The 21,081-nt window shown below is 42.2% G+C and overlaps 1 protein-coding gene across 1 annotated transcript in view; it reads left to right on the top strand.

The window, feature by feature from the left end:
• l3mbtl3 (L3MBTL histone methyl-lysine binding protein 3) overlaps window positions 1–21,081 on the top strand; it is a 172,953-nt gene that overhangs the window by 54,711 nt on the left and 97,161 nt on the right. Inside the window, exons 7-10 of the mRNA XM_072556048.1 lie at window positions 3,728–3,822; window positions 6,424–6,528; window positions 8,844–8,979; window positions 17,198–17,289. Coding sequence (XP_072412149.1) covers window positions 3,728–3,822; window positions 6,424–6,528; window positions 8,844–8,979; window positions 17,198–17,289 — 428 coding nt within the window. The remainder of the gene's footprint in view (window positions 1–3,727; window positions 3,823–6,423; window positions 6,529–8,843; window positions 8,980–17,197; window positions 17,290–21,081) is intronic.

Raw genomic sequence — 21,081 nt, forward strand, 5'->3', positions numbered from 1 at the left:
TATTAGCTCTCAGTGTGGATATGTATTTTTTTCTACAAGGCTGTTTAAAATGGGTCTAACCTCTGCTACACAGAAACTGGAAAGTCAGTGTTGATAGGTTTAATAATATAGAACATTGAACATAGAACATAGAACAATACAGCACAGAACAGGCCCTTCGGCCCACGATGTTGTGCCGAACTTCTATCCTAGATTAAGCACCCATCCATGTACCTATCCAAATGCCGCTTAAAGGTCGCCAATGAATCTGACTCTACCACTCCCTCGGGCAGCGCATTCCATGCCCCCACCACTCTCTGGGTAAAGAACCCACCCCTGACATCTCCCCTATACCTTCCACCCTTCACCTTAAATTTATGTCCCCTTGTAACACTCTGTTGTACCCGGGGAAAAAGTTTCTGACTGTCTACTCTATCTATTCCTCTGATCATCTTATAAACCTCTATCAAGTCACCCCTCATCCTTCGCCGTTCCAACGAGAAAAGGCCGAGAACTCTCAACCTATCCTCGTACGACCTACTCTCCATTCCAGGCAACATCCTGGTAAATCTTCTCTGCACCCTCTCCAAAGCTTCCACATCTTTCCTAAAGTGAGGCGACCAGAACTGCACACAGTACTCCAAATGTGGCCTAACCAAAGTCCTGTACAGCTGCAACATCACCTCACGACTCTTGAATTCAATCCCTCTGCTAATGAACGATAATACTCCATAGGCCTTCTTACAAACTCTATCCACCTGAGTGGCAACCTTCAAAGATCTATGTACATAGACCCCAAGATCCCTCTGTTCCTCCACCTGACCAAGAACCCTACCATTAACCCTGTATTCCGCATTCTTATTTGTTCTTCCAAAATGGACAACCTCACACTTGGCAGGGTTGAACTCCATCTGCCACTCCTCAGCCCAGCTCTGCATCATATCTAAGTCCCTCTGCAGCCGACAACAGCCCTCCTCACTGTCCACAACTCCACCTATCTTTGTATCATCTGCAAATTTACTGACCCACCCTTCGACTCCCTCATCTAAGTCATTAATAAAAATTACAAACAGCAGAGGACCCAGAACTGATCCCTGCGGAACTCCACTTGTAACTGGACTCCATGCTGAATATTTACCATCTACCACCACTCTCTGACTTCGACCGGTTAGCCAGTTTTCTATCCAATTGGCCAAATTTCCCTCTATCCCATGCCTCCTGACTTTCCGCATAAGCCTACTATGGGGAACCTTATCAAATGCCTTACTAAAATCCATGTACACTACATCCACTGCTCTACCCTCATCCACATGCTTGGTCACCTCCTCGAAGAATTCAATAAGACTTGTAAGGCAAGACCTACCCTTCACAAATCCGTGCTGGCTGTCCCTAATCAAGCAGTGTCTTTCCAGATACTCGTAAATCCTATCCCTCAGTACCCTTTCCATTACTTTGCCTACCACAGAAGTAAGACTAACTGGCCTGTAATTCCCGGGGTTATCCCTATTCCCTTTTTTGAACAGGGGCACAACATTCGCTACTCTCCCTGGTACCACCCCAGTTGCCAGTGAAGACGAGAAGATCATTGCCAACGGTACTGCAATTTCCTCTCTTGCTTCCCACATAATCCTAGGATATATCCCGTCAGGCCCGGGGGACTTGTCTATCCTCAAGTTGTTCAAAATGTCCAACACATCTTCCTTCCTAACAGGTATCTCTTCTAGTTTATCAGTCCGTTTCACACTCTCCTCTTCAACAATACGGTCCCTCTCGTTCGTAAATACTGAAGAGAAGTACTTGTTCAAGACCTCTCCTATCTCTTCCGACTCAATACACAGTCTCCCACCACTGTCCTTGATCGGACCTACCCTCGTTCTCGTCATTCTCAGGTTTCTCACATACGCATAGAATGCCTTGGGGTTATCCTTGATCCTATCCGCCAGGGATTTTTCATGCCCTCTCTTAGCTCTCCTAATCCCTTTCTTCAGGTCCCTTCTGGCTATCCTGTATCCCTCCACTGCTCTGTCTGAACCTTGTTTCCTCAACCTTATGTAAGCCTCCTTCTTCCTCTTTACTAGACATTCAACCTCCCTCGTCAACCAAGGCTCCCTCACACGACCATTTATTTCCTGCCTGATCGGTACATACATATCAAGGACACGTCGTATCTGCTCCTTGAAAAAGTCCCACATTTCCACCACATCCTTCCCTGACAGCCTATGCTCCCAACGTATGCTCCTCAAATCCTGTCTTACAGCATCGTAATTTCCCTTCCCCCAATTGTAAAAACTTCCTTGTTGTGCGCACCTATCTCTCTCCATAACCAAGGTGAAAGTCACAGAATTGTGGTCGCCATCACCAAAATGTTCACCCACCAACAAGCCCGCCACTTGTCCCGGTTCATTACCGAGTACCAAATCCAATATGGCCTCCCCTCTGGTTGGACAATCTACATACTGCGTTAGAAAAGCTTCCTGGACACACTGCACAAACACCGCCCCATCCAATCTACTTGATCTAAAGAGCTTCCAATCAATATTTGGGAAGTTGAAGTCGCCCATGACTACGACCCTGTGGCTTCTGCACCTTTCCAAAATCTGTTTCCCAATCTGTTTCTCCACATCTCTGCTGCTATTGGGGGGCCTATAATAAACACCCAACAAGGTGACTGCACCTTTCCTATTTCTGACTTCAGCCCATACTACCTCCAGAGGCAGATCCCCCTCAAACTTCCTTTCTGCAGCCGTTATACCATTTCTAATTAGCAATGCCACCCCCCCTCCTTTTTTACCACCCTCCCTAATCTTACTGAAACATCTGTAACCAGGAACCTCCAACAGCCATTCCTGTCCCTCATCTATCCATGTTTCCGTGATGGCCACAACATCGTAGTCCCAGGTACCGATCCACGCCTTAAGTTCACCCACCTTATTTCTGATACTCCTTGCGTTGAAGTATACACACTTGAGCCCATCTCTGTGTCCGCAAGTAGTCCCTGTCAGTGCTACCTTCTCCACAGCCTCCCTACATTCTTGGACATCCTGACACACAGCTAGCTTACTTGCTGGACTACAAGTCCGGATCCCATCCCCCTGCCAAATTAGTTTAAACCCCCCCGAAGAGTGCTAGCAAACCTACCCCCCAGGATATTGGTGCCCTTCTGGTTCAGGTGCAACCCGTAAATATCTGATAACTGAGCAGTTTTTAATGCAGATTTAGAAATATCAAGCTTTTTTGGGCCATTGAACTCTAGTGAAAGAGTCATTAGACTCAGTCAAGTCACTAGAGTTCAAATCTGGTATTCAGATAGTATCGACTAAATTGGAGAGCCACAGGATTGGGCTGGGTGCTGATTTTACACCCTATCTTATGTAACAAAATGGGGTAATGTGTAAAAGTAGAAGTTGTATCGTATTTTGTAAGTTAAAATTGACCCATTTTATGACCGAGATATGCTGGTGTTGTCTGAGGTTCTGGTTGGAACATTATATGCTAAGTAGTCCCTTGTGTGGAGAGTGTCTAGGTGAATAGGAGGAATGATCAAGGAAACGCTGGACTAGGCTGAACCTAGAACTGTGTGATATCTGTCAGTAGATAATGATATGCTTGTTATGGGAGACAATAGCATATGAATCTTTATTAACTATTTTAAAGTTATCATGTAGTTCAATTTCTATTTTGAAGAATTTGCAAAGCACGTTATACATATCAAGCATGCTAAACTTGTGTTTGATACGATTTCCTGCAGCTTTAACGTTTGGTGGAAAGAGAAAAGCCTGGTGTTGGGCATCTTATTTGGAAGAGGAAAAGGCTGTTGTTGCACCGACTAAACTTTTTAGAGAGGTTAGTTTCAAGATATATGACTACTGAAGTAGTGACATCTCCGAAAATATGTGTGCATGTTATGTGGTAAAATTGTGCACCTATGTTTGTACATTCCCCGCCCCCAAAAAGTGCCTTAAGATTTTGAGGGCTTCATGTACAGGTGCATCCATTAAAATAAACTGTATTTGTGGATACATAACAATATAGAGGCATGAGTAACTCTCAACCTCCAGGCCAATTTCATTAGAGACTGTCTGTATTGGCATGTGAAAAATAAAGCTTCTTGCTCTCACAATTAAAAAAAAAACTCCAATATTTTCATGATTTTGGAACTAGTAAGAACATAGGAGCAGAAATATTGCATTCAGCCCCTCAAGCCTGCTCTGCCATTCTGTCTTATCTCTGATCCTACGCCTAACCACTAAATTCTCAAGCTATCCCCATATTCCTTAATGTCACTCATAACTAGAGACCTATCAGTCCCTCTCTTAAACTTACTTAATGACTGAGGCCTAAATGATGTGGGTTATAGTAGAATTTGTGGCAGAATCATAAAAGATGTCTGGCAAGGCCCAACTTGACATCATGAGCAATAAGCTGCATCTTTTATGCATTTACCGAGAAATGAGAGATTCTTGCAAGACAGTGCAAGTTTCAAAATGCTTCATTAATGCCACAGCTTGCCTCATTAATATTCGACTACATATCTTACCAAATGCACTGAGCAAGCAAGGTGTTGGGGTTTCTTAATATGGAAGGTAGAGCACATACTTGGCGACTTCAGCTCGCTGCTTGCTCGAAAGAAGCTTCCATGATGGATCTCAAACACCAGTCTCTCAGGTCAGACTCAACTGGCACAGGCCCATGCACCCCATATCCATGAATATTGTAATCTGACATGCCAGCCTCTCACAATCCTCATGGCAGATCTCCAATCCACTTACAGGATGCTTCTGCATGTTAATATTGCTCCCTGGGCTGAGCTGGCAGCTATCATCGTGATGTTGCTCCAAGTATACTTTACACCAAGGGAGATGCATTCAGCTCACGATCTGACCACAGCTGCAACTCTGGGCTCTCCCCTTGCTGGAGGGGGTAGGGGAGTCTCCCAGTACAGTAAGTTGAGGGCAGCTTATGATACCCATTCAGGGGCTTGGACATGATCAGTCAGTCACTTTGGCACAAGTGCCTCCACCTGAGGAGTGAATGTCTGTCATTCCAGCCCTGTAACTGTCTTGATGTTCACTGCCCTATTTTTCACTGTTTTTCCTCCTGATTTAAGAGAGAGGTAGGTGTTACAGGAGATTAGTGTGTGATACAGCTGTTACTCTTGGTGTAGATGGGAAGTTTGCCCAAGTGGTAGGCAGCACAGGGCATGTGGTCTCCAGTATTTGATGGATGACAGTGAGTGGTGGATGATGATGCAGATGTGAGTAAGAGCATGAGCCTTCGTGGGAGGTGGGTACAGTATGGGAGATAGACAGTGTGTGAGAGGTGTCTTTAGAAAAGCTGTGCTGTGGAGGAGGTCCATATTCTTCCTACAGTACAGCGTATTCCTCCAGAATGCTGAGGCTAACCTGACACAGGTGCCAACCTTCGACCAGGCTCCCATTGATCTGGCATTGTGGCTTTCACTCCTGGTTCTGAAGGAAGGGAAGGTCCTACCTGCACCCCACCCTGTCCACCAGGACCTCCAGGTCCATCTCTGCCGTAACTGGGGCAAAAGTCAGAAACTATGCAAGGTAGCTCCAGACTGTGACAGTCCTTATCCAGGAGCACAACAGCTTTTAAAGATGGTGCCAGCACCAGGGGTACTGATCAATTCTGGGATATTGACAGAGTGAAAATTATTCTGGGGATGATACCCAGTAAGATGGGCCAAAAATCAGGCAGAGGTAACATAGGGTTGAGGTAGTAGGTTGGTTGGCTAAGGTATGCCAAGAGGGTATACTGGGTCTCACAGTGAAAGATCTGCCAGAAGTCTCAATACAGCTAGTACTTAGCCAAACAAGGTAAGATTGAACCTTGGACTTCCAAAGCCTCGGGACTACAGAATTTTAAAGATTGACCAACCTCTGAGTGAAGAGACTGTGAAGAGGCTTGCCTTCTAACCTAAGGCAGTGTCCCTGGCTTTACATTTTTTCTGTAATTATTCTCACCAATCCTTTAAGAATTTTATACAACGTCTCCTCATATAACAGTCCAAACTTCCCAGGAATCAGTCTGGTGAACCTCCCTTGTATTGTCCCGTGATAAATATATCCTTTCTCAGACAAGAAGACCAGCACATAATTCTCCAGGTGTGGTCTATACAACTGAAGCAACTTCTTTGCTCCAGTGCCTAAAACCTATTTAAATAAAGACTAACATTCTTTTGAGTTGTTTGCTGCAACTGAAGGGAACTTCAAGATCAAAGTTATGGACATCTATTCTAATATTTGATTGTTACCAGATTTCTTTTAATTGTGCTCCTGTGAAGTACTTTGGAATGTTTTGCTGTTTTTGACTTGTACAGTACCTGAGGTCTGCTAACAGACTCCTTTTTGCTTTCATCATCCAGTGGAAAATAACCAAGCAGATAAAGCATATTTTTGTCTTAATCTTGTCATTTTTTTCTAGTGCCAGTCATTTCCACAGAGCAAAAATGGATTTAAAGTTGGAATGAAGCTTGAAGGGATTGACCCCGAACATCCATCCATGTATTGCGTTCTTAGTGTGGCTGAGGTTTGTCTTCAAACAGCATTTATTGATAAAGTAGCTAGAAATATGTAAGTGTATTTACAAATATAGCATAGGAGATACCTGGAATTAACCACAAGATCCTCTTTCTAAAGATTTGCAGTGCTGCATTTCAATTTCAATTCCAATTCGGTCTTGTCACGTTTTGCGATCTGCGGATGTGTTTTTTTAAACATTAATGATAGACATGTTAGTGATTTGTGGATATTACAATTTGGAAATAAAACTTCAGTAAATTTATGTTTCAACTATTTTACTACTTGATATAGCTTTGGGCAATAATCCCTTTATAAATTCCTCAGCCATAGAAACAGAAAATATAAATCGTAAATCCAGCTTGAGGGCAACAACATGCTTTCTGGAGCTTTTATGTTTCTGGAATCTTATTTTCAAAAATTGTTATTTTAGAGATTAAAAACCTGTGGAGGTTCTATTGTACTGGTGTTTGTGTCTGCCTTATTTTTTTTGAAAATTCATCATGGCATCAAATGTCCATTGACTGCAGTTTCTGATATGCGTAGTTGCTGAATATTGCTTGTTTTGATAATGTAGATGGAAGTCCATCCCAGTTGAGGAGTCTGTTTGCAAATATTAATTAACTAATTACTACATATTCTCCTGGTGTCTACAAGGGTTTCTACCAGGTGTTCAGGTTTCCTCCAGTTCTCCAAAGTTGTGCAGGTTAAGTGGATTGACCATGGTAAATACAGGGCTATGGGGATAGGGTTCGGAGTAAGCGTAGGGGTGGGTTTGGGTGGGAGGGTTGGTTTTCAAAGGGTTGTTGGAGACTTGATGGACGAAATCTCTTTGTACAGAGATTCTTTTGAAAGTAGGTTCATTGAAAATTTCAAAACTGAGATTGATAGGTTTCTGGTCAGCGGTCTTAACGTTTACAAAACCATGGTGGGTATCTTCAGGTGTAAATTAGCCATGATCTAATCAAATGACAGACCAGACCTGAGGGACCTGGTTTAAACTTTTCCTGTACCTAACAACATTTATTAAATCAAAGACCTCTGTTTAAATTAGAACCTTATAGTGTGGAAAGAGGCCATTTGGCCTGTCGAGTCTCCACCATTAAAACCAAATACATTTTTGACACAACAGCAAAAACCCAATTAATACAGAAATCAGTTAGTTTTTTTATAAAAAGTAATTTGATCATTGTTTTCAGGAATAAGTGTATTGGCAAAGGTTTAAATTGTTTTAAACAAAAGCTATGATACTTCTCTTTGCAGAAGGGAATGGGAATAGATTATTTTTGATACACTAACTAGAGTTCTTTTTAAAAGACTGAGCTTGTAGCATGTAAGAGTAATGAAGCACAGCCCCAGGATCTGAATCTGTGGTTGAACTGGGCTAAGCTTGCCTGCAGTGTGGAGGGGTTTTGGTTCGAGAAGCACAAAACTCCAAGTCACAAAGGACACAGAAGTCTGAGATATCGGTGTAACCTTGGCAGAATGTGTGCATGAAAAAAGGAAGAATTGACATATTGAGCATCTGCAGATGGCACAGTCAGAGGACATGCAATATATTTTTAAAAATTCTATACACCAGTTTCCTGAGTATTTCCTATTTTAAATAAAAGAGAGGGAGTTAAAATACATGGCAATACAAATGGCTGAGGAGCTCTGATGAGGACAGAGATTCTAACTCGATTGCTTCACTGCTGGCCACAGTTTTAAAAACCTGGGCTTGAGACTATTAGCATAAATTGGGTGCATTGATGGTATTTTCAGCTACATCCAAAGCTTTAAATTTTAGAGCAATATTTTCCCTTTCTGTCAGTTGTGGATTGAAGAGGGTGATATAGGCAGCCCATTTGCACAATAACTGGGCATATATTGTGGGGACAAAAAAGCTTCTGTTGTCATTCCACGTTCCCAATGATTTCTATTCTGAGAATAGAAAGTTCATGCTGGTGTGTGCACTAGTGTATTTAGTGCTGAATAATAAAGTATACTTATATTGTACAGTTGTATTTTGCTTTGGGACATAAGGTGAAACTTGAAATTCTTGCTCACTGATAACATTCTATCAATTCCAATTTCTTTGCTGACATTAGTGCAGGGCTGAGATTATAGACTCACAAAGTGCTTGACCTCATGGTATTTTGCAATTTAGGATAACTGGTTGGAAACTTTGTGTCAGAATTGTATTCCAAAATCCTTTCTCCTCCTGTCTTATCACTCTGATTTGCATTGTTTTACAATTTGATGTAATTTTAATTTATAAGGAAACTTGATTGATAAATTTCTGAGATGCTGAATATGAGATTTACCAATAAACTCACCTTATAGGTGTGTGGCTACAGAATAAGACTCCACTTTGACAAATACTCTGATTGCTATGACTTCTGGGTAAATGCTGACTCATCGGATATTCACCCTGTGGGATGGTGCGAGAAAACAGGACATAAACTTCACCCTCCCAAAGGTAAGTTCCAAAGTGATTTCAGAAAAGTTGACATTGATTATTCACAAATCCTTTTTTTTAAAAAGGGATCACTAAAGTAACTGTTAAACATGGGGAACGGTATCATTGACTAAATAGGTTGCAAGGATCACCCTGGACTAGCATTCCGTTCTCTTCACGATAGAAGTTTAGCCTGACTGTTTCATACCCAACAAGCTGCTGGAGTGAAACACCTTTAATAGGTAACATGGGACGTCCGTGAAGAGCAAGGAACCATTGGTCATGAATTTTTACTTGTTTTTCATAGTTGGGTTTTAACCTTTTAAGCCATGTAGCACACGCTAACATACAAGGTCAAGAAAATGCCATCTAGTTCATCCTATCCCAACACAGGGTGAAGGCTGCATTAAAAGTACTTCATTTTTAATTTGACTGGATTGTTGGAATGCTCACAAGTTTGTCATTAATAGCTATGCTTTTTTTCCTCGTATTCTTAATTTATTTTTAACTGGATTAAACATAAGCACTTAGATTCGTTTTTAAATGCCATAAATTTGATTCCTTTTGAATTACTGTGTTTTGGTTCTGTTCCCAACTACATAAAAGGTTAAAAGATCAGGATTAAACATGGCAAATGCAGGGTTACTAGGACAGAATTCAGACTGATTCTATGATATGAGTGACATGGTATAGAATCCCTACAGCGTGGAAACAGGCTATTGGGCCCAACAAGTCCACACTGACCTCTCTGAAGATTAAACCACCCAGACCCATTCGCCTACTGCTCTACATTTACCCCAGACTAGTATACTTAACTTACACATCCCTGAACATTGTGGGCATTTTTAACATGGCCAATTTACCTCACATCTTTGGATTGTGGGAGGAAACTGGAGTACCCGGACGGAACCCATGCAGACATGGGGCGGATGTTCAAACTCCACACAGACCGTCGCCCAAGGCGGGAATTGAACCCTGATCCCTAGTGTTGTGAGGCAACAGTGCTGCCCACAAATAATTACAGAAAACTACAGTGTGACCAAAGATTGGAATGATTAATGATATATTTGATAAACTGGAAAAGTTTATGGTCAACACAAACTCACCATGAAAACAAAAGTGAGAATTCTGAAATTCTGATGTACAGAAGCATGTGTTGGGCAATCATTTGTTCTGACCCACAACCATTATTCCCAGGTTAGATTAGATTCCCTGCAGTGTGGAAACAGGCCCTTTGGCCCAACCAATCCACACTGACCCTCAGAAGAGTAACCCACCCAGACCCATTTCCTTCTGACTGATGCACCTAGCACTATGGGCAATTTAGCATGGCCAATTCACCTGACTTGCAAATCTTTGGACTATGGGAGGAAACAGGAGTACCTGGAGAAAACCATGCAGACACAGGGAGAATGTACAAACTCCACACAGACAGTTGCCCAAGGCTGGAATCGAACTTGGGACCCTGGTGCTGTGAGGCAGCAGTGCTCGCCACTGAGTTGTCTCAAAAGTGAAAAAGCTTGATTGCCACCAAGATATCCAATTCTATCTCTCTGTGGTAATTTTAATTGAAAGCATCTAATCCCACCAGGTTTATGTATTTAACTAACAAAACCGTTATGAACAAATTGCCCTTAACTGATGATAACAGCGAAATATGAATTACTGGTATGAATCTATGACTCCACCCTTCTTAACTACTGACACATATACACAAACTCATGTAAAGACCTGGATTTACATAAGGGGGAAAACACAGGGATAATATAGTTTGGTAGAGCCAGTCAGAGTACAGGATTTTGAGTTTTAATTTAATATCTTCCCATTTCCTTCGATCCCCATTCAGTTCATTGCTGACACTACTTGGTTGTTTGTACCGGTGTTTGAGCTTCCAGTCACTGCTTTAAAATTGATCCTTTCAGTAACCTTGAAGGCTTTCTTTTTTCATCCTTTGACAGGGCCATGCGTAGAGAGCAGTTACATGAAAAAGTGGGTTAAAACAGCGAGCAGGAGCTTTGCTGGTACACCTCACTCAATGGAGAGAGAGAGAGAGAGAAAGAACTCTAAATCTTGATGCTTTCCCTTTGAAGATGAGATTCTCTCTGCTGAACTGCTCAAGCACAGATCCTTATCACGTGGACAGGGACCAGTCCAAACATTTGCACCCATAATAACTGGCCAATATCACTCTAAACGTAAACAAGTGGAGGTGGTTTGTTTGGCTTTTTTTTTTCACCAAAAAAGCATCTTGCGGAATCTTACAAGAGTTTTTTTTTTCTTTTAAAATTCATTTATGGGACTTGGGCGTCACTGGCTGGCCAGCATTGACAGCCCATCCCTGTTTGCCCTTGAGAAGGTGGTGGTGAGCTGTCTTCTTGAGTCACTGCAGTCCACTTGCTGTGCGTTGTCCTACAAGGGAATTCTAGGATTTTGATTCAACGACTGTGAAGGAATGGCGGCATATTTCCAAGTCAGGGTGGTGAGTGGCTTGGAGGGGAACTTGCAGGTGGTGGTGTTCCCAAGTACCTGCTGCCCTTGTCCTTCTATGTGGAAGTGGTCGTGGTTTTAGAGGCTGAATCTAAGGACCTTTGGTGAATTTCTGCAGTCTATCTTGTAGATAGTAGCAGCAATGTGTACTGCATGCTAGTGGTGGAGGGATTGAATGTTTGTAGATGTGGTACCAGTCAAGCGGGTTGCTTTGTCCCAGGTGGTGTCAAGCTTCTTGAGTGTTGTTGGAGCTGCACCCATCCAGGCAAGTGGGGAGTATTCCATCACACTCCTGACTTGTGCCTTGTAGATGGTGGATAGACTTTGGGGTGTCAGGAGGTGAGTTACTCTCCATACTCCCTAATCTTTGACCTGCTGTTGTAGCCACTGTGTTTATGTGGTGAGTTCAGTTGAGTTTCTGGTCAATGGTAACCCCAAAGATGTTGACAGTGGAGGTTTAAGTGATGGTAATACTGTTAAATGTCAAGGGGCGGTGGTTAGAATGTCTCTTATTGGTGATGGTTATTGTCAGGCATTTGTCTAGTGCAAATGTTACTTGCCACTTGTCGGCCCAAGCCTGGATGATGTCCAGATCTTGTGGTTTTTGAGCACGGACTGCTTTAGTATCTGAGGATGATGCTGAACACTGTGCAATCATTGGTAACATCCCCACTTCTGACCTTATGACAGAGTTTTCTTTGAAGAAATCAGTCTTTGTTTGCCTCTATCATTTTTAACCCTCTGAGGAATGAGGGTTATGGTGAGATTTATGGCAGAATCAGACAAGAAGTCTGGCAAAGCCCATCTCGAAGGTAGGGTGTCCAGTTCTATCTTTTTTGTTTTTCATGGTCTTCTTGATTCAGAGTCTTATTTTCCCAGTTTTGGCCCAGAGTCCAAATGAAAACCACATGTCTGAAGAGGTATCAGCAAAATCTGAGGCCAAAAGAAACTGCTGACCAGGATCAGGAGGAGACAATTGGAATTTCTTGCAGGGGGCATGTAATAAGATTTCATGATTACGAAAGTGTGATGCTGTTGGACATGATTGTGTGCAAAAAGATAGAAGTAGGCACAGAGTCACTTTCTTCAAACGATCTCATAAGCTGAATGACTGTGCCACCAACAAGGAATCCAATTCCCCACCAACTGTGGCTGACACAGCCCTCAGCCATGTTCTTACCCATCTCCTGGACTTCTGCCCTCATCCTTCCCCTTCTCCTGGAACAATTCCCCTTGTCCCTTCATTCTATGCCATGAGTGTTATCTTTCAAAGAATCATTTCCACCACCTCCAGCAGGTTACCACTACCAGCCCAAAGACTACCATCTTCCAGCTCCTTTCAGTTCTGAAGAGGAGTCATATCAGACTCAATATTAACTCAGTTCTTTTCTCCACAAACTGCTAAACCTGCTGTGTTTCTCTAGCTCTTTCTGAATATATGTTTGCATATTTATTTCTACACTGTAACTATATTAAAATGTGATTTGCTAATAAGACCATAAGACATAGGAGTGGAAGTAAGGCTGTCTGGCCCGTCGAGTCCATTCGCGTTTAATCATGGCTGATGGGCATTTCAACGTCACTTAGCAGCACTCTCCCGGTAGCCCTTAATTCCCTGCAAGATCAGGAATTTATTAATTTCTGCCTTGAAGACATTTAACGTCCCGGCCCCCACTGCGCTCTGTGGCAATGAATTCCGGGGCCTACCACACTCTGGCTGAAGAAATGTCTCCTCATTTCCATTCTAAATTGACCCCCTCTAATTCTAAGGCTGTGCCCACATGTCCTAGTTTCCCCGCCTAACAGAAACAAATTCTCAGTGTCTACCCTTTCTAAGCCGTGCATTATCTTGTAAGTTTCAAGTAGATCTCCCCTTAACCTTCTAAATGCTAATGAATACAGTCCCAGGATCCTCAGCTGTTCATTGTATGTTAGACCTACCATTCCAGGGATCTCCGCTGGACCCGCTCCAGTGCCAGTGTATCCTTCATGAGGTTTGGAGCCCAAAATTGGACACAACATTCTAAATGGGGCCTAACTAGAGCTTTTTAAACTCTTAGAAGTACATCACTGCTTTTATATTCCAACGCTCTTGAGATAAATGACAACATTACATTCGCTTTCTTAATTACGGACTCAGCCCGCAAGTTAACTTTTAGAGAATCCTGGACTAGCACTCCCAGATCCCTTTGTACTTAGGATTTATGAATTTTCTCACCATTTAGAAAATAGTGCACACCTGTATTCTTTTTTCCCAAAGTGCAAGACCTCGCATTCGCTCACATTGAGTTTCATCAGCCATTTCTTGGACCACTCTCCTCAACTGTCTAAATCTTTCTGCAGCCTCCCCACCTCCTCCATACTACCTGCCTGCCCACCTAACTTCATATCATTGGCAAACTTTGCCAGAATGCCCCCAGTCCCTTCGTCCAGATCATAAATATATAAAGTGAACAACTGCGACCCCAACACTGAACCCTGCGGGACACCACTTGTCGCTGGCTGCCATTCCGGAAAAAAAAAACTTTCATCCAACTCTCTGCTATCTGTCAGACAGCCAATCCTCAATCCATGCCAGTAACTCCCCATAAATGCCATGGGCCCTCACCTTATTCAGTAGCCTCCAATGAGGCACTTTATCAAAGGCCTTTTGGAAGTCTAGATACATAACATTCACTGGGTTTCCCTCGTCTAACCTACTTATTACCTCTCCAAAGAATTCTAACAAGTTTGTCAGGCACAACCTCCCCTTATTAAATCAATGCTGACTTGTTCTAATCCAACCCTGCACTTCCAAGAGTTTAGAAATCTCATCCTTAACAATGGATTCTAGAATTTTAACATAGCCAAGGTTAGGCTAATTGACTGATAATTTTCCATCTTTTTCTTGATCCTTTCTTGACCAAGGGTGTTACAACAGTGATTTTCCAATCGTATGGGACCATTGAAAGATCACAACCAACGCCTCCGCTATTTCTTCAGCCACCTCCCTCAGAACTCTAGGATATAGCCCATCGAGGCCAGGAGATTTATCAATTTTTAGACCTTTTAGCTTTTCTAGCACTTTCTCTTTTTTTTGTAATGACTACCATACTCCATACTCTGCTCTCGACCCTCCTTAATTGCTGGGATATTGCTCATGTCTTCCACTGTGAAGACTGATGCAAAGTACTTATTATATTCTTCAGCTATTCCCTTATCTCCCAGCACTAGCCTTCCTGTATCAATTTGGAGTGGCACAGTGTCTACTTTTGCCCCTCGTTTCTGATGCCTTGAAAGAAACGTTTACTATAATTTCTAATGATACTGGCTAGTCGACCTTCATATTTTATCCTCTCTGTCCTTCTTTCTCTCTTTTTGTTTTTGTAGACTATCCAGAGGATAACAATCTTCTGATTTCCCAGTGCTGTTGGCCACTTTTTCGGCTCTCTTGTTTTCTTTGATACATTTCCTGATTTTCTTTGTCAGCCATGGCAGTCTAATTCTACCCCGTCCGGTAATCTTTCTTTTCTTTGGGATGTACCTCTGTACTGTGTCTTCAATTACACCCAGAAACTCCTGCCATTGTTGCTCTACTGTCTTCCCCACTAGGCTCTGCTTCCAGTTGAGTTTTGTCAGTTCCCTTCCCATGCCCTTTTTAATTACCTTTTATTTAACTGTAACACCATTAATCCGATTTTACCTTCTCTCTTTCAAACTGCAGACTGAACTCTACCATATTATGTTTGCTGCCTCCTAAGTGTTCCCTTACGTTAAGATCTTTTTTAAGGCTCATTACATAGCACTAAATCCAGAATAGCCTGCCGTCTTGTGGGCTTCATCACAAGCTCTTCCAAAAACCCATCCTGTCAGCATTCCATGAATTCCCTTTCTTTGGATTCACTAGCAACATTATTCACCCAGTCGACCTGCATATTGAAGTTCCCCCATGATCACCATGACCTTGTCTTTCTGATTTGGTCCTGCCTATTTCCCGGTACATCTTGCACCTCTGATCCTGACCACTCTTCGGAGGTCTGCACATAATTCCCATTATGGTTTTTTTTTTGCCTTTGTGGCCACCCACACAGACCTCCCAAAATCTGACCCCAAGTCATTCAGTGCCATAGATTTAATTTCATTCTTAACTAACAAAGCAACCCCGTCCCGTTTACTCACCTCCCTGTCTTTCGATAAGTTGTAAATCCTTGGATATTTAACTGCCAGTCCTGAACCCCCTGCAACCACGTCTCTGTGATGCCTATCACATTATAATCATTCACGATGATTTGTGCTGTTAACTCATCTACTTTGTTAAGAATACTACGAGCATTCAGGCAAAGCGCCTTAATGCTGATTTTCTTATCCTCATGATAACGAACATCTCTTGTAATATGTCCTAAGTTAGCCTTTTTGCTTCATTCTTGGTCTGCCTTGAACTTAAACCCTGCACACTTGCTAGCCTGCTTATCTTTCTACTTGACTCCATACTTCCTGTCGCGTTTCCTTTCCTTTCCTTTCCTCTGATTCGCAAGTTTAAAGTCCTAGTGACCACCCTATTTATCCTTTTTGCTAGAACACTGATTCCAGATCGATCACATCGGTACAGATTTCCCCCCCCCCCCATACCGGTTCCAAAGCTGATGCCAATGTCCCATGAAATGGAATCCCTCTTTCCCTCACCAATCTCTTAGCCACGTGTTTACTGCCCTAAATTTCTGATCCCTATGCCAATTAGCACGTGGCTCAGGCAGGAATCCAGAGATTATGATCCTCAAGGACCTATTCTTCAATTTCCTTCCTCATGTTTGATACTCCCCGAACAGGTCCTCCTTCCTAGCCTTGCCTATGTTGCTTGTGTCAATGTGGACCACAACAACTGGATCCTCTCCCTCCCGCTCCAATATCCTTTCAAGCCAGTCGGAGATGTCCTGCACCCTGGCACTGGGCAGGCAACACACCATGTGGAACTCCCGATCCGGCTGACAAAGGGTACTATCTGTCCCACTAATTATAGAGTCCCCCATAACAACTGCTTGTCCTTTTGTTCCTCCCCTCTTGAATGGCTTTCTGCACCGTGATGCTATGGTCAACTGGCTCACCCTGTGCACAGCCCTTTTCCTCATCCGTACAGGAAGCAAAAATCTCATCCCTGTTGGACAAGGTCAGGGCTGAGGCTTCTCTACTCCTGAACTCCGAATCCCCCTACCTGCCTCATTTATAGTTACACCCTATTCAGATTCCAGATCATCAGTTCTGATCTGAAGTTCTTCCAGCAACCAACACTTGCTGCAGATGTGGTCACTGCCGTTCACAAAGGGATCAGTCAGCTCCCACATCGTACAGCTACAGCACATCACCTGTCCAGCCATCTCTATTTATTTAATGTATACAAATTTTTACAAATAATATGCCAAGTCCTAATAGAATGAAGATAAACCTTTTAGAAAACCATTTGGAACTTGTGGGCCCAATCTCATAGTAAGTGATCTTGCTTGTGGAATTAATCATTTGTGAATAATAACATAATGTTGGAACAGAGTTAGACCAAATAGCCCTTTGAGTGTGCTGCACTATTCAATATAATCATTGTTAACCTCCCTCAATTCCATTTCCCGTCCGCTCCCTGAATTCCTTGATTACCTGAGAGATGAAAAGTCTATCCATTCTAACATTGAATATATTCAAGAATGGAGCATCCCCAACCCTTTGTGCTGGTGCATGTTTTGGTTTCAAATATTTTATGTTAACTATTCATTTTATGTATTTTTAGGATATAAGGATGATGAGTTTAACTGGCCATCATACCTGAAGTTGTGCAAGGCTCAAGCTGTGCCCAAATCCCTGTTTGAAAACCAAAATACGGTAAGAGTATAACATTATTTAGCAAGGTTTGAGATTTGAGGGTATTTATTTCCACAGAATCATGCTTTAAGAATGTGATTTCAGGTTTTGTTTGTGAATTGTGTCTGTGTGCTGAGGTGTATGTTCGATTTGAAGCTGCTGGGCCCTCCTTTTAAAAGGACAAAATTGCGTTTTTCAGAGATTGAGAAATCCACCTCTATGAGAAATCTGAAAAGGTGAAATGCTTAATAACTGAGTCTTACTACCTTATTGTGGATGGGCTCTGATGAAAATTGCAGGCAAGAGATTACACTTGGGACTGTGGGCAAGGTACTTCAGTCAGATTTGCTGAAACTCCCTGGATTGCACCTTGTTTTAAAGAACCCAGTAAACTGTTGAAGCAGAAACACATTGTTGAAACTACTGATTTTATTTCATGAATGTAAATCATTTAGCTCTAGGTGGTTGTTTTAATTGAGCAAGCTTTATGCTGGGAATATTTGCAATGAGAGATGGTAGGATAATGATAGTGTCGCTGTGTTAGTAATCCAGAGGCTCAAGCTAATGCTGTGGCAAAATAGAGTGCAGAAAAGATTTACTAGGATGCTACCATGACTGGAAGGTTTGTGCTCTAAGGAGAGGCTGGGAGTTTTCCCTGGAATGTAAGAAACTGAGGGATGATCTTATAGAAATATATAAGATCATGAAAGGCATAAATAAGGTAGATAATGGACAACTTTTCTCGATGGTAGGGGAGTCTAAAACTAGAGGTGAGAGGGGAGAAATACAAAAGCATACAGAGGGGAAATGTTTTCACAGAGAATGCTGAGTTTCTGGAATGGGCTGCCAAAGGTAGTGGTGGATGGGAGTACAATTTTGTCATTTAAGAAACATTTAGACAGATCTGTGGATGGGATAGGTATGGAGAGATATGGATCAAATGTAGGCAAATAGGATTAGTTTTAAATTGTGAAAACCGGGCGGCATGAGCAAGTTGGGTTGAAAGACATGTTTTCATGCTGTAGACCTTTATGCCTCTAAATCCCACAGTGGCAGCAGATGTATTTTAAATTTAATAAAGAAATCTGGGATATAAATTTAGTCTCAGTCTTAGTTTTGTTACCACAGGTCTTTGATTGTTGTAAAAGAAAATCCAGGTGGTTCAATGACGTCTTTCACTTAAGGAAATCTGCAAACCTTATTCAATCTAGAGTCATAGTATTGTGTTTTACTCTCAACTGTGTTATGGAATAGTTTAACAAGCTACTCCATTTTTAGGCAACCAGGGATTGGCAATGAATGCAGGTCTTGCCAGAGCCACCCGAGTCCCATGAAAGAATAAACAAAAGGTGTCATACTCATGTCAAAAGTATCGTGCATTGTTTTTTATTCCCCGAGAACTGGGTTATTTTCCATTTCCATTTGTTAATTAATGTGTTTTAAAAGTATCAATTCTGAGAGTAAAAATTGTTTCTAAAAGGGAAGAAATTTGGGAATGAGTTGAATTAAAGTTACCTTGAAACTATTGGTACGGACAAATTTTAGGTGTTCCCTTTTATTTACCTATGATCAATTTCTTTGTGGATGTGTGTATTTAATACTGTAGGAATTATTTGATTTTTCATAAGCCAGCAACAAGCCTTTTTTTTTTGCATTCACAAATGACTCTTTTGTTATTTCTTAGACACTTGCTTTGGAGGTAAATGAAACAATGATGTCTCATTCACTGCACTCAACCACTGTATCATGAGCATATCAAATTAGGTGCAGTCATTTGCCTAATGTCTCTTGGCTGAGTCAGTGATTTGGCTAGAAGGAAGATCTTGAAAAAGCAGCAATTTCTTCGTAGCCTCTTTTATAGTTCAACTGCCAGGTGGATTTCTCGGGTGAACTTCAAGGTGGAACAGTTTAGAGGATTAGATTAGATTAGATCCCTTACAGTGTGGAAACAGGCTCTTTGGCCCAACCAGTCCATACCGATCCTCTGAAGAGTAACCCACCCAGAACCATTTCCCTCCTAACACTCTCATTAGTGGGCAATTTAGCATGGACAATTCACCTAACCTGCACATCTTTCGATTGTGAGAGGAAACCAGAGCACCCGGAGGAAACCCACGCAGACACAGGGAGAATGTGCAAACTCCGCACAGACAGTCACCTGATACTGGAGAGTGTCCTTTTTCACCTTGTACGATATTGTAGTTAGATACTTGTGAACTTACTGCAATGGTCTTCTGCCTTTTACTTCCAGTTCTCACAGACTGATGGAATTGTCCTAATTCCTGGTATTCTTTTTAGCAGGAATAAGCTGACTAAGATGATTTCTCCCACTTTTGGCTTCAATCAGCTGCCTGCCCCCTTTTATTTGCTGAGTGCTGAGTTTGCTTTTTCAATGAAGGTGTTGAAGGGCCTTGTCTGTCTTGAGTTTGATTCATAGTGAGTTTCATCCAGGTGTACTGCCTTAACTGTGCTCTGTTGAAATGAAACAATTTCTTCATCCACAAATGAAGCGACCTTTGAAAACTGTCTTGATTTCCAGCATTTGAACATGTGTTTCTAACTTGAAATCTTCAAAGTTTTATTACATCATGATGCTGGCACTTGGCATGACGTTATGATTATTTTGATGTACAAGCCCACAAGTGAGTTCTTGTCAGCTTGATAATTCAGTGTGTGATCGATGTTAACGACATCTATTCATTGTTTGTTTGTGATGGTAGTTGTTTGACTTATTAGAGGGGATTTTCTTTTGTTGAGGCAGTGTGTTGGAGCTGATTGGGGTACACCTTGTATTTCAGTATATCTACACCCTGGCGCCTCAATGGCTGGTGCCAAGTTGGATCTGGTAAGACTCAGGATAATGTAGATTTCAAAACATGTCCTTTATTCCTGTTATCACACTGAAATTGGGGTAATTCGAGACTTCACCCCTTTCTGGGGAGAAACAGAATTCTCCCACAAGGCCAGTACCTAAGTCTGAGCCTACATTCCTGTCCATCTGTTGTAATCCTGGTGTATGTGTGGCAAGATTAACCCCTATATTGTTTTTAATCACTGTTTATTTCAAATATTTATAGTTGACTTTACCTGTCCATCTCCCAAACTCTTATTAAATATGCACTAATAAAGGTTACTGTAGCTGACAATGGTTCTAATCAGTAATTGTATTGTTGATTCACCATTCACTGCCCTTTTCCTGTAAGGGGCTACTTGGCCTCTGTATTTAACCTGGCTATGCAATTTGGTTAGGTTTGGCAAGTCAGTGGATTTAATGATCCTTCAGCTGTCCACTCCATGGTGCAGAATATTTGCTTGTAACTAGGGCAAATGTGACAAACTTCATCTGATTAGCACTGCTGCCTCAGTGCAGGAGACCTGGGTTCGATTCCAGCCTCGGGTGACTGTCTGTGTGGAGTTTGCCCATTCTTCCTGTGTCTATGTGGGTTTCCTCCGGGTGCTCTGGTTTCCTCCCACATTCCAAAAGGTGTGCAGGTTAGGAGAATTGGCCATACTAAATTGCCCATAGTTTTAGGAGCATTAATCAAGGGTAGATGTAGTGAAATGAGTCTCAGTGGGTTACTCTTCAGAGGGTCGGTGTGGACTTGTTGGGTCGAAGGGCCTGTTTCCACACTGTAGGGTATCTCATCTAATCTACTGCCACACTTGTCTTTTAGTTTAGATTACTTACAGTGTGGAAACAGGCCCTTCGGCCCAACAAGTCCACACCGACCCGCCGAAGCATAACCCACCCATTCCCCTACATTTACCCCTTTACCTAACACTACGGGCAATTTAGCATGGCCAATTCACCTG

Source organism: Chiloscyllium punctatum, chromosome 3 (assembly GCF_047496795.1).
Source record: "Chiloscyllium punctatum isolate Juve2018m chromosome 3, sChiPun1.3, whole genome shotgun sequence".
In the NCBI taxonomy this organism is placed as follows: Eukaryota; Metazoa; Chordata; class Chondrichthyes; order Orectolobiformes; family Hemiscylliidae; genus Chiloscyllium; species Chiloscyllium punctatum.